This window comes from Cottoperca gobio, chromosome 4 (assembly GCF_900634415.1).
Source record: "Cottoperca gobio chromosome 4, fCotGob3.1, whole genome shotgun sequence".
In the NCBI taxonomy this organism is placed as follows: Eukaryota; Metazoa; Chordata; class Actinopteri; order Perciformes; family Bovichtidae; genus Cottoperca; species Cottoperca gobio.
The window spans coordinates 15,681,234-15,694,835 of NC_041358.1; the positions used below are offsets into that span (position 1 = coordinate 15,681,234).

Consider the following 13,602-nt stretch of genomic DNA (forward strand, 5'->3'; position numbering starts at 1 on the left):
TGAGTAGAAGGGTATCTTACGAAACAATTACCAACATAAATAAAATATATATTCAATGAAACGTTTATATTTTTCCATTTGAAAAACACCTGCCGTTTATTGATTGCCAGTTTAATGCTGTTAATTTAGTTTAGATTGGACGCCCTGTGCTAGAATAAAGTGTTTGACTGTTCTTCAGTGTGTTTGAAGTACTAGATTAATTGAGTACAATACATTAGAGCTCTGATGTGATATTTCTTGAAGGTGGTAGCTGACAGGATTTAGTTGCTGAGGTCAGAGGCGTGTTTCTCTTTCCATGTCGATGACAGTCACGATGAAATGTCTCGTGTATGTGCAGCCTTGTGCTCTTCGCTGCTTGTGAAACGACACTAAACACGTCGCAGTTCATAGTACTTCCACATAACTTTACCGTCATTACCAGTTTGTGTTTTAGTATTTATGGGAGTAAATGCTGATTCCAAATTTATGCAAATGTCAAAGTGAAAAAGTATCTAAAACAAAACATAACTTGAAGCTACGCCTTTATAAAAAGGAAGTCTCGGGGAACAGCTTTGCTAACCCTAATTGTGTGTTGGAGGTATGAGATTTGGCCACAGTGTAATAAGCGCCTGCCGCTCTTTATCTAGTCTATTTGTATCAAACTGATCCACTGACACATCTGCAACTGTAGATTTGTAGCTTAACAAACCTAAACAAAGCTTTTTTCTGCATAATAAACAGCAAATAATGTTTCTAAACTGAAATACTGTTGCTTTGATGCAGCTGCACGAAGTGACGAGTAGGTGAAGACATATACTAGAGCTGCAAACATGGTAGTTTTGATATAAATGCTACAACTGTAACTGGCAACTGCGGTGAGCGTCTCTTGCTCTTTATGCATTGTGCTCATTGTTTTGGACTTAGATATGGAAACTCTTGTCGGGACAATAACATTCTCACAGCCTAAAACCACAAAAACTCTCAATTATACTGATGAAATTAGTTTAGGGCTAACATCATTTTTAAGTAAGAATAACTTCCCACAACTATTTACTTTCTACAACTGTTAGCAAATGAAACTGTGTGATACATTCCTTATTTAATATGATGAGCAATTAAGTGAATAAACAAAATAAGAAGAAAATGTTCTATGTGTGGCTGAGGTCAGGCAGAAATCTCCAACATTAGTCTTCAGATCAGAATATCAGTGACTGGCTGATATATCATATTTAATAGAGCTGCAATGATTAGTCATTTGGCAGAAAAATAATCACCTACCATTTTGATAATAATTTTATTTTATATACATAAATCACAGAATTAAGCCTCTCAAAAATGGAGATTTCCTGCTTTGCTATGTTAATATACATTTAAACTCAATATCTTTTGGTTTGGGACTGACACAACAAGACATTTAAAGACATCACCAGCTGGTGATGGACATAAAAACACAGAAAATAATCTGCAGATTGATCAATAATGAAAATAATTGTTGTTTGATTCCCTAATATTTAATTTAACGCCACAATTTGAGCCAAATATCAGTGTAACTCATGTAGTCTCCACGAAGGTATCTTCTGACTTTTTTGCGCTGTCTGCATACGGCCTGTCTTTCCAGAAATGACATCTGACCTTTGGTGGTGTCACAGCAGGTTGTCCAGACCTGCGGGCCTCAGCCCGTGTCAACACACTGCGACGTGACGCACAGCTCACTCTGCATGAGGTCAAAGGTCACTGCGAGCTGCCAGTATGATGCTACATAATGTAAACGAAGAGTCGCGTTACTTCTTGCTCACCGTGAGTACGAGTCAGCTATGAGTAGCAGCTGACAGTATCAGTGGTCTCATTATGCCCCTACAGCTGGTCAGGCTTTACTCACCTGTACTGACGGTGTTGATGGATTTCTCCCTCCACAGACCCTAACGCCATCTGTTTATTTCCATACTTGTCACAGGCGTCTCTTGCCTTGTGTGTCCCATATCTCAGTGATATGGATCAGATCCCCACACTGAATTCTGCACAACTTCACTGATTCAGTAGGGTGACCAAGAGCACTACATATTCTTATGCAATACATCTTGTTAGACTATATCCTTCAATGTAAGTGTTTCTCCTCAGCACTGAGAGAAGACGTGTAGAGCAAAGGCTGGCCAATACAGTATGCTGTACTGTAGAAACACAGTGGGGATGTCTGGCACTACTTTACCTACTTCCAAGGTGCATGGAGAAGAGGAACCGTCTGAAGAGGTCAACACTCCAATTGAATAATTGTAGTTTAAATTTGATTTTCATTTGATTGATTTCACTTTATTATCTGAATATTTCACGAAACTTGTTTTGCGTCCCAAGACGTACACTGTTTCACATAAATACCAAACACAACCTTTAACCTAACAACAAAACCATACTGCGTAATATATCACAGTAGTAGTGTGACACACTTTATTGTGAGTGGTTTCATAATAAGTTAACTTTGTCGCTCACCTGCCAAAGGCTGGAAGATATTTAGTCTACCTGCCAAAATAATTATTATATATAAATCTTAACTTCACTTTTTCTTGAGCTTTCAACCACATCTCACAGTTCTCCTCAGAGGATAGCGTTTTCATCAAAAGTACGCTAGAGAACGTCCGTCAGGTGTTAACAAGTGGTCGTATATTAAGGGGAGACATAACCTGTCTTTGTTCAAAGACTGTGTCTGGCGTCAGATGTAATTGGCCGTCTTGATCTTTCTGCGGCTGTTCACTGACTCTGGGTCGATGACTTTCAGCTCCTCCCAGTTGATGCTGTGACTGGTCTCATGTTCACAGACAGCTGTTGTTGTCCGTTTATGTTCATTCAGTCTCTTGTCCAGAATCTGTTGCCATTTCACAGATGTACCGCAGTAATCCCAACAACTGTTGCATGTCATGATAATAATAATAATAATAATAATAATAATAATAATAATAATAATAATAATAATAATAATAATAATAATAATAAATTGTATTTAGAAAGCACCTTTAAAAGCTAAAAGCAATCTCAAGGCGCTGATGATGTCATACATATAGGGATTTTTGTCTGTTTAACACCAGAGAGCGTCAGATCTTTATTATATATACATCTTTCTCGAAGGCTCCATCACCTCCCTATTTAAAATATTTAAAAGATTATACATAACTCACATGTTCAGCTAATATAGTCTCGCATTTCTGTGACAAATTATTGTTGACCCCGAGTGAGTGACTGACAAGAAAAAATTGACGTGCCAGTGGCTCTTCACTGGGCTTGATCCCAAATCGTTCACGCCGTTCACAGCTGACGCCTCAACCCGCTGAACCACAGGACGCCTCCGCTCCGAGTCTCTGGAGTCCCTACTCTGCGTTCCTACAACAAACACGCCTCAACAGAAATCCCACTGCGTCCACAAGCTCAGCCAGCTGGCTTCCGGCTTGTATCTTTTTAGCGTGTTTCATAGCATCCTTTGCGATGTAGTCTCTTATTTAGTGGAAAAACAGAGAGCGTTGGGCCGGGAATAATTGCAGGGCTGAGAGCTGGTCGATTGGTATTGCAGTGACAGCCATGATACCACAACTGACGTCAGCAGACAACTGTGATTGTGTTTGTGTGACAGTCTGTGCACTTGTGTAGAATATCAATGCCAGAATAGTGGACCGAGTGTTACGCTGAAATCTCTTTGAGTCCAGGAATGATGATCAACTCACGGACTGATGAACTCTCCAGACAGAGGCTCTGTTCTATTATTTTGTTGCAGGTTTAGACGATAGTGTGGTTGATGGACTTGTACGTATTCCAAACAAAGGAGGAAATAAGCGATCCACATGCAGCCTGCTCCTGCGCAGTTTGTTACAGGTGAACCTGATCACCTACATAGACTTCAGGGCTCTGCCTACACAGCAGGATGTCAGGTAGGGTTGGAGGAGACTTTCAACAACTTTATTTTGTTAGAGATCACAAAGACTGCAGTGATATGACAAGATGTTGAGGTGTGTGTGAGTGCGTCAATGATGCTGTCATCAGTTTATGCTACATGATAAATGAACATTGACTCAGGGTCATGTTGAAACTCTGGTTCTTGCACTAAGTAAACAAGTATTTTTTTAAGTTTTCATTGCTATGAATACAGAGGGAATCTGATATTATATTATCTAGTGTTTAGTGTGTAACTCATACCATGTTATATACTGTATACAATGTTGTTTGAATAGTTAATAATATATCTAAAATATAGGAATGCACCCATCCAACTTGTCCTCTTTCAGTTCCAATTCTGATGTTTCACCTCTGCTTATACCGAGTACTGATCCGATACCAGTGCTTATTTATATGTCTCACTTTGTGGAACTCATTGGGATTTTTTATGTAAAGTAACATGTGGCAAATTTGTGATATTGAGGTACATAAATAAAATTGACTTGACTTTACTTGGCAGGAATTGCTGTGGCACTAAAAACTGAATTGCCGATCCGTGACGACTGAATGAATGCAACAGATGGCAGAAACAATTTTTTTTAATAACATTTTTAATGACATTCATAAAGAAACTGGATTTAATATGGATCAGTAAGTCAAGGACGATACCTGATCCTGACCCCCCCCCTGTTGTCTTCATCTTGTCGTGCCCCGCTGATCCTGGTTTGCCTTCGGCTAATTAACGGAGGAAGTGGCACACTCCTGCCTTACCACCGGACTCAATCACTGTATACTGAAAGGCAGCAATTAGTGCTGTATGAACATGATTAGAGGAGCACTCGGTATGGCCTGTTGCTGGGCAGAGACAGACTGTGTGTGTGTGTGTGTGTGTTCGTGGCCTGAACCAGCCTGTCCAGTTGTGCACCAGTGTGATGTAAGGTTGTTCGATTTTCAGGTCGATTCCAGAGCCAAGTCTAGATCTCTACTGCTGGGACTTTAGTCACACACTGTGTGTGTGTGTGTGTGTGTGTGTGTGTGTGTGTGTGTGTGTGTGTGTGTGTGTGTGTGTGTGTGTGTGTGTGTGTGTGTGTGTGTGTGTGTGTGTGTGTGTGTGGTTCTGGCTCAGTGTGTTACTCTGCTAACCATTGTCTAATGATGTTAATGCTCATCAACCACTGTATGGATTTCTCCCCGGCTGGACGGACAGAGCTAATCACTGACATAGACTCCACGATCAATTCCCGTCCGGAGGAGTGAATCAACCTTTGAGGCGCCCTGCACTCCAAAGATTTAACCACTTGAGCACTACTCCAGTCACATTCATATTTAAAGGGACAGTCTGCTAAAACTTCAGCATTGTTTTTATAGTTTGATGCAGGCCGTCTTTTAACCGCGGCACCATAGATCAAACACCCAAGACAGCGAACAACGGCCCTGCAGAAGTATTGTAAAAAATGATATTATTTTTTGGGCCGTTTTGCCTTTAATCAATGGAACTGCTGTATGATGAAAGTGGTAAAGAGAGGGGCATGCAGCAAAGGTTAGCTTTCATGAAGGACTCAACCTTAGTACACGGGCCGCCCGCTCTACCAGGTGAGCTTTGGACGCCTTGCAAAATATAATTTTCTTCCAATAATCCCTGGATAAAACAATCCAACTCGAAAAATAAATAATAAGTGTAAGGTTTTGTTGCGATCCATCTACTATGTAGCTACAGTAGAAAGTTCATGCCTGCGCTCTGAGTTATCAGAAGGTATACCTGAAGTAGACGTATAATTGGGGCTGTAAATTTAGCATCAGCCCGCACACTTTGTCAGCATATGCAGATAATGATAAAACTACTGCAGAAACACTAAACACTTGGCGAAGAGTTGCACAACTACACTGGTTGCATGTATACTGTATTCACACAAATATAGTAGACACACAAAAGCTGCATCTTCTAGGCCTTTAACGTTCAGCCTCATACCATTTGAATCGCGTTTTTTTTCTTCCTTCCTTTCTCTCTTGTGGCAACAATCAAAACAGATTCAAAGGCAAGAGTCCTTCCTCTGTAGGTCAAAGGTCACACAGAAAAATAATAACACAGCAGCTGGCTTTACTTGGTGCAACCTTCTCCTCCCCTTGGCTATATTTAGAGAGACATGAGCTGCTCTGAGATCAGATGTTGATGTTGGACTCAGAGTGTTTGCTCCGTTTGGACAGCGATCCTCAGTGGCTGGTCAGGTGGATGGAAAGAGCAACTGGCTCTTCCTGGAGATGTGTTTCAGTCCACTATGGTTGTATACGACAGTGGAAATAGTTTTCTAAAAAGAAGTGTAATATTTCATGATCTTTGCATGTTATGAAATGTTCACTTTTCTTCTCTCTGCAGCAGACTGATGTACAGTAAGTAAGTGCAGTAATACAACTAGTGCTCGGAGATAAAGAAATCTATTTGTTTTTTATCCAGATTGTCAATAAAGTTATCTATAGCATCTTGACGCTAGATGTCTGCTGTGTCTAACAGCTTCTCTTCACGGCATTTCCTGTATTATTGTGTAAAGTGTTTCGTTATTCAAGCTGAACTAAGCTTTGTTTGTCTTTGTTTATCCAGTGATGAACTCACGAAGCAGCTTGTTGCCTTGCTCAAGAGCTTTTTTTCTCTTTTTCTTTTTTTCCGGCACGCCCCCAGTTTAGAGAAACAGACGGGAGTCACTGCACTAGAGCATAGCATAGTACTGCTGTAGACGGGGGCAGCAGCAAGAGGGAGGCTACAGGGCCCACCTAAAACAAAACGTGGTTAGTTTGTATGTTTTATTGTATGACTTTGGTGAATCCAAACTAAGTCTTTAAAACACCAAAGTCTCATAATAACACATACAAACTAACCGATCGAGGCAGTGGTAGTCCAGCAATCCACATGTTCAGGGCTGCAGTTCCCTGTCGGAAAGGGCTGCCTAACAGCAAGGTGAAGCGCTCAAAATATTCTAAATGTAACAAGCTCTGTTTTTTAGGCGGGCCCACTTTTAGGGGCCAAAAATAGGTTTTGCTGCTGCCCTCGTCCACAGCAGTACTATGCTATGCTCCTGTGTAGTAACTCCTGTCGGTTTCTCCAGACTAGGGGCATCTACTGTTGGTAGTAAACTGACTATGGATAAGTACCTCATACAACCCCACTTCAAAACATCCAAACTATCTCTTTATGCTATGTAACAATCTGAATAGCTTCTAGTTACAGTATGTTAGTACTGTGAAGTGTGCAATAGAAACTGTAAAAACTTGATTTATGTTACATACAACATTTTCACCAATGTCATCAATTTAAAAAGTATCTTGTGTACAAGAGGATCTGTTCGGATATTTTGGGGCATTTTTAAGTCTTTATGACGAACAGAAGAGAGATGACTGGAAAGAAGGAAGATAGAAACAAAGATCCCTCTTTTCTCTCTTACTTTGATGTGCACTGATCAGGGTCTGCATAGATCACATTCCTGCTTGTATTTCTCCTGCCAACATCACCTCTCTGTGAGCTGTCAAGACACACACACACACACACACACACACACACACACACACACACACACATTATACAAACCACACACTGTGACAGTGGAAGGAAAGGCCTGTTTGGCAGGGGGCTGTATGAGGGGGAAGCCGGTTGTTTTTCTGCTGCTTTCAGATTTTGTCACAAAACAAAAACGTTTAACTCCCTTAACTCATTCACTCTCACACACACGCGTGCACACTCACACACATGCACACACACACACACACACACACACACACACACACACACACACACACACACACACACATGCGTGCATACTCACACACACACATACACACACGCACACACACACGCGTGCACACTCACACACACACACACACACACACACACACACACACACACACTGTGTGCCATTCTGTAAGGTTTCTGTTTTTCTCATTTCAAATCATGTAAAATCATTAGTACAGTTTAGTCATTTTCCATTATTACACACACACACACACACACACACACACACACACGCACACACATAAAGTGTTCCCTGGTCTGTTTTCCTCCTCTCCTCCTCACCTCTCGCCTCCTTCCTGGTGTGATGCTCTCGGCCTCTCGGCTAATTCCCAGGCTGCGAGGAAAGAAAACAAGAGGGAGCATGTGTGTATTTATGTGTGTGGGTTGACCTTTGAACCTGAGCCTGTGTCATCCCCCATCAGACAACATCTGGCCTTGATGCTTGTTTTCTTTATCACTCTCACATACATAACAGAAAGTTCCTCAAATCCCTCGGCCCTGGTTCCCATGACCACATCACAAACATGCGTGCACAGATAATGACTGGAACTGGTCGTACTTTGCATTTCCCATCCTAAGGTTTTAGCTTTTTGAACAGTTTCAGAGGTCAACCCTAAGAAAAGGCTTTATGAGGATAAAGTCCGCCTTGGAAGGAATAATGTTGGCTCTAACATCAAAGTGACGATAACCCCCAAACTGTGTGTGACATCACTGCTGTTCTTTGTTCACCAGCTGTAGTACAGTGGCACTTTGAGATTGACATAGTGTATGTTGCTGTAAAGGTTCACTGTGGTGTGACTGTTAATCCCTTAAATTCATTTTAAATCAAGATTTATTCCCAAACGTTGGTGAAAATCATCTCAGCAGTAACTGTAATAGAGTAAGACTGCAACTAATTATTTTCTCTATTATTTAGCTCATTGTTTGGTAAAAAAAAGAAATTCAGAAAATAAGGAAACGTCATCACAATTTACTGAAACCAAAGGTGACTCTTGAAATGGCTTGTTTATTCCAACCAACAGTCCAAAACCAAAGAGAACTTAGTTTACTGTCACATAAGATAACTGAGAAGCTAAAGGTAGGGATAGGGATTAAATAATTAATCAATTATCAATTATTATATTGATAGATTTTCTGTCGATTGACTAAACATTAATCGCTTTATCGTTTCAGCTCTGTGATCCCAATTCGATCTCATCGCTTAGCGTCCAGCAAAGTCAAAGGAGCAAACACTTATCCTTCAGTGATGATGAAATGGAAACTTTGTTGATTGGCACTTTTTAAACTGCAGACTTTTTCATTTGGTTTCAAGAAAAAGGATTCCTCCTCTTCTATATGTTGACCAAGTGCAAACTAAACATCCTGGGAACAAAAGCAGAGGTTCGGATGTGGGTGTTGAGGCATGTGTGAGAAAGATTTTGTAAAACAGAGTTAAAGAGAGAAAAGGGAGCCGTCATTTACGTCAGAGAAGTGGAGAACAATGCTGCAGGCAGGAGACAGAGCAAGGTCAACTTGTTATGTAGCCTATGCTGCGACTGAATAAGACGCCAGTCTGTCTGGAGGAGAATGGCTGTCTTACCCAGTTGCACAAGTAATATGACAAGTAGTATACATTTTAGAGCTTACTAGTTAAAGATGGTGCTCACGACATATGATTTTATAAACACTCAACAATAAGTTTGATCGTGGTGAATTTCCATTACAGGGACAAAGGTGAATTTGAAGAAGCTGTTTATCTCGCTATCATGATATAGATTTTAAAAAGTATATATAAGAATGAGCAGACTCGTGCAATTTTGCAAATGCTCAGACATAATACTGAACCCAGACGAGTTGGGCTCCACCTACATTGTAGTTTATACTCTCTAAAACAGTCTGAACATTTAAACGTTGTACTTTCTAGCTGTTTGCTTAATATCCTTTAAATTTGTTCTACAATTTACATTATTTTCCCTTCCTGCAGGAGAAACATAATACACCCTCAAGGAGCCATAACACTGTCATCCATTATGTCTCCAACACTACTACTACATTATATTACTAGCGATGGGAGGAAATAAAATCACAATCTCAAGATTTGAGCAGTTTGTTTACGGGTTGTTGCGGTACCATGTGTTCCTCAGTAGTGGGCGCTGTCTTCCTATTAAAAGCCTTTTGGCTTCTGCTACTTTTGAATGGGACTGAATGACCAGCAGGCAGCTCTGGTAAACTGCAGCTGAGCTCAATGATGTATTCGTGTATTTCAGTGACTAGAGGTGTGTAGGTCCCTTTCCCTTAAAAAGCTGCTAACACCAAATGTATCTCATAAATCTGGGGTTCAGTGGAAAGATTAAGTGTCCCATGATTGTAAATAGTCTATATCTATATAATGTCTATATAGTCTTTGGCCAGACAAGAAAATGTGAGGTAAAACTTTACTGGTGAGGATGTCGAAAAAATACGGACATGACAGATAAACAAAAATGTAAAATGACTTTAAATCTGAAATACAATTTAATTTCACCACCGACAACACTGTCAAAGTGTCCTTGAGCAACATGCTTTGACACCCTACCTGCTCCCTCAGAGATGCGAACTGAATGAAAGATTACAAAAGAAAATATGGAGTACAACAATGTAGAGAAAATACTATGGTCTTGTATTTCTACTTGGAGTCATCGAGAAGTACTCAACCAATCAAAATGAAAAAAGAGAATCCTTCATATATGTATTCATGAGGAGGGGAGAAATCATCTGCGGGTTGGGGGAGGGGTATCTACGTAAGCTCCGTCACAAGTCCCCCTGTTCCCCTCTTCCCTGGCAGGCAGATCTATTTATAGCTTCTGACGTCACTGGTCTCCTCTGATGGAGCCTCGTCACGGCCGACTACACTGAGCCAGGGCAGGGGAGGGTGGGGGTGTAGAATAGGTGAGGTGTAGTGGAGTGTTATCATTGAGGTAAACCCTGCTGCAGCCCGACCCCTCCTCCGCCCTGTCTCACCAATCAGGTGTGAGATGCTGAGCCACATCACTGTGCTGAATCCCCCCCCCACACCTCCCTCCTCGACTCTGTGTCTGTCTCTCTCTGCTTCTTTCTTCCAGCATCGATTGCATAATAGCCATCTTTCATTTATCAGGCACTGGTTGCTATTGCTGGAGCGCTGGAGGCAGGCTGAGCTAAAAATAGAAACAGTAGCAACCTTCCAGTGCTCTGTTTTCTATTGTTATGACCAAGGAAGGAGAGGAGGGCGAGTTAAAACAGAGAACAATGGATCCAGCTGATAAAAAATACACAAATATTCCTTAAGAAATGACCAATCCTGTATCCACATAACGGTGCTTTAAAATAAAATGTGAATCATGGACAATCTCTTCTTACAATCTAACAATGAAGAAGACATTTCCTGTGGTAGAATTCTCTCCAGAGAATAAGTGAATAGTTGTAACAAAGAGAGGCTGAAAAAATGCAATATATTGAATGTTGAAACGCTTTACCCTCCACTACCACATCACTCAGTCAAGTTCTCCTCTGCCCCCCTTTGTTCATCTTTCTGTATTTTAGCTGTTTGCTCTTTTGTGGTTGCACTGTGTATCACTGGTTTGGTTCAAAGGACATTTTGTGAATTTGTTAAGTGAATGTTTGCGATACCGAGCCCTCTAATTTAGACCCTGCAGATTGGAAGGATTTCAAAGGGATTAAATCAAGGCCGAGTCGAACCGTGATAGTGTTTGGTTACAGGAGGTGGACTGAATCCAGCTGGCAAAAAATACAATTTCATTCGGATCACGGCAGTAATATCCAATTTTATGAAAATGATGCTCGTTAACGTTAAATAATAAAGTGCTTTGTTCAGTTATCAGGGTGCCTTTCAATGTGGTGGCTGCGATGGGGTGATAGCGGGAGTGGCGGGGGGGTTTGTATGGGTAAGTAGCTCTACTGACGTACCACGCATGAAGTCAGTGTTGACGTCATACGGAGATAGCGGAGGGAAAGAAAGATGTGTCTGAGTGTATGTGATTGTGAAAAGCAAGTAATTACAAGGTCACCTGTGTAAAGACGCTCACAATCAGGGTAGACAATAAGAATAACCTTAATGCGTTTTGTGCTGGCTATTTTGATGATTTTTAATACTGTCACATGAATATTATACACATGCTGCTCTTGTGTTCCTTTATCACTTTAACCGTCTTGTGTCTTCTTTGTGATTGATGGCCTATCTTATCCTTATTTTAGGCTTCTCTTTTCTGTCTCCGTGTGTCGTCAGCAGCTACAGGAGCTGTTTTATATTAGTATTGGATTACACAGGGTTTGAAGGGCAATGCTGAGATGACCCACGTCCATGTTGCATTTGTGGTTTCTATTGATATTCTTAATTGAATCATCAATTAAAAGTTTCTTTTACATATGTCCTTTGTTTTATTTTGTGTTATTTACTTGTTTTGTTTTCCTTATTAACTTGATAGCTGCTTTCCGTATGGCACATTGTACTCCTCTTTAATATTGAGGTATGCAAATATAGTTTAGTAACATCAGCAGTAATAGTAGTAATGTAGCAGTGATATTAGTAGGTAATCCCAGACCACCCAAAGGAATGAAATTAAAGGAATAATGAAGTTAAACATAATAGCAGTCTGGCTAATTAGCAGGTGGAAACTGTAACAGTCGTATTTATGTATGTATTTCTGCTTTCTCTCTCTCTAGTTTTGATGTGGACAATGGCCTGTCGGTGGGTCGCAGTCCACTGGACTCTCAGACTAGTCCGAGTTCTGGTCTGGTACTTCAGGCCAATTTCCCCCACAGTCAGCGTCGGGAGTCCTTCCTCTACCGCTCCGACTCAGACTTCGACCTTTCGCCCAAAAACATGTCCCGCAACTCATCCACCGCCAGCGACCTGTGAGTATTTTAAAGATACTTCCTGTAACATTGCCTTTACCCTCATGTTGCATTTTACAGTGGGGGTTTGCTGATTTGGAGGGAAATGTATTGGTTTGCTTCACAGTTCAAAAAATGAAGTGGCCGCTGTTCTTCCAGAAGAAACAGCTACAAACTTTCTGATGAGAGCAGATGATGGAAGGCTTAAAAGAGCCTATTCATCTGACAATGACATATCAATGTTTAAAAAGTGCATTGTTGGCATCAGGCTTTAAAGAGGCTTTCGGTAGCAGAGCTTGTGTTTAGTTGGAGCGTGCAACTAAAGTCAAAACTATAATGTTAGCTCAGCACTAGTCTTTCATCCATCTTCTGCCTGTTTATACAGCTAAATATGTACATATGGCCTCGACCACCAATAGCTGTCGCTCCTCTGTTTTGAAGGGAGGAGGGATTGAAGCATTGGGAAGTCAATTGGCTGCCTCGGTGAGACAAAGTGTGAAAACTGCGGTGATTTTTCTGTCCATCTCTTTGGGCTGTGCAATGTTGTCATGAGTCAAGCATTTCACCCCTGCAATGTTTTTGAACCAGCCCCAGCAAGCATTTGACAGATGGTTTCAAATTTGCTAATAAGGCACAGTAAACATCCTATTAGAATGGCCTTTTTATATTTAGGCCTAGATTTCACGGAACAGTTAAAACCAATACGCACAGGATGTCATAAATCTCTTTTATTGAATGTCAAACATGTTTGCTGGACAGGCTGACTTGAGTCTGACTCTGACAATGAACGTTTCACTGGCAGCATGGATTTACCCTGAAGTCTGAATGGTTAGGTGCATGTTGAGACCCTAAGAAAGATCTACCTCTCAAAAAGTTGTCTTTCCCAGCATTCAATGCACAAACCCCCCCTCCTCACCTGCACATAGTTGTAGTTTTACAAATATACCGTATATCTTGGAGACATACTTTCTGTCAGAGCAGAATTAAACCTGCATTAAGTGATTTCTGACCCTGGTAGAATCACAGGCCATACATTGGGTTATTATGTTCTCATGGCTAAGCCATTAGCAAATATTTGC

General features: G+C 40.9%; 1 protein-coding gene across 6 annotated transcripts in view; it reads left to right on the forward strand.

Annotated features, from left to right (window-relative positions):
- pde4cb (phosphodiesterase 4C, cAMP-specific b) overlaps positions 1-13,602 on the forward strand; it is an 84,571-nt gene that overhangs the window by 52,397 nt on the left and 18,572 nt on the right. For 4 of the 6 annotated variants that reach the window (XM_029430087.1, XM_029430085.1, XM_029430090.1 and 1 more), the window contains 2 exons: positions 12,353-12,544; positions 12,965-13,006. In XM_029430087.1, the coding sequence (XP_029285947.1) occupies positions 12,353-12,544; positions 12,965-13,006 (234 nt within the window). The remainder of the gene's footprint in view (positions 1-12,352; positions 12,545-12,964; positions 13,007-13,602) is intronic. The other 2 variants (XM_029430088.1, XM_029430086.1) reach the window with 1 other exon arrangement.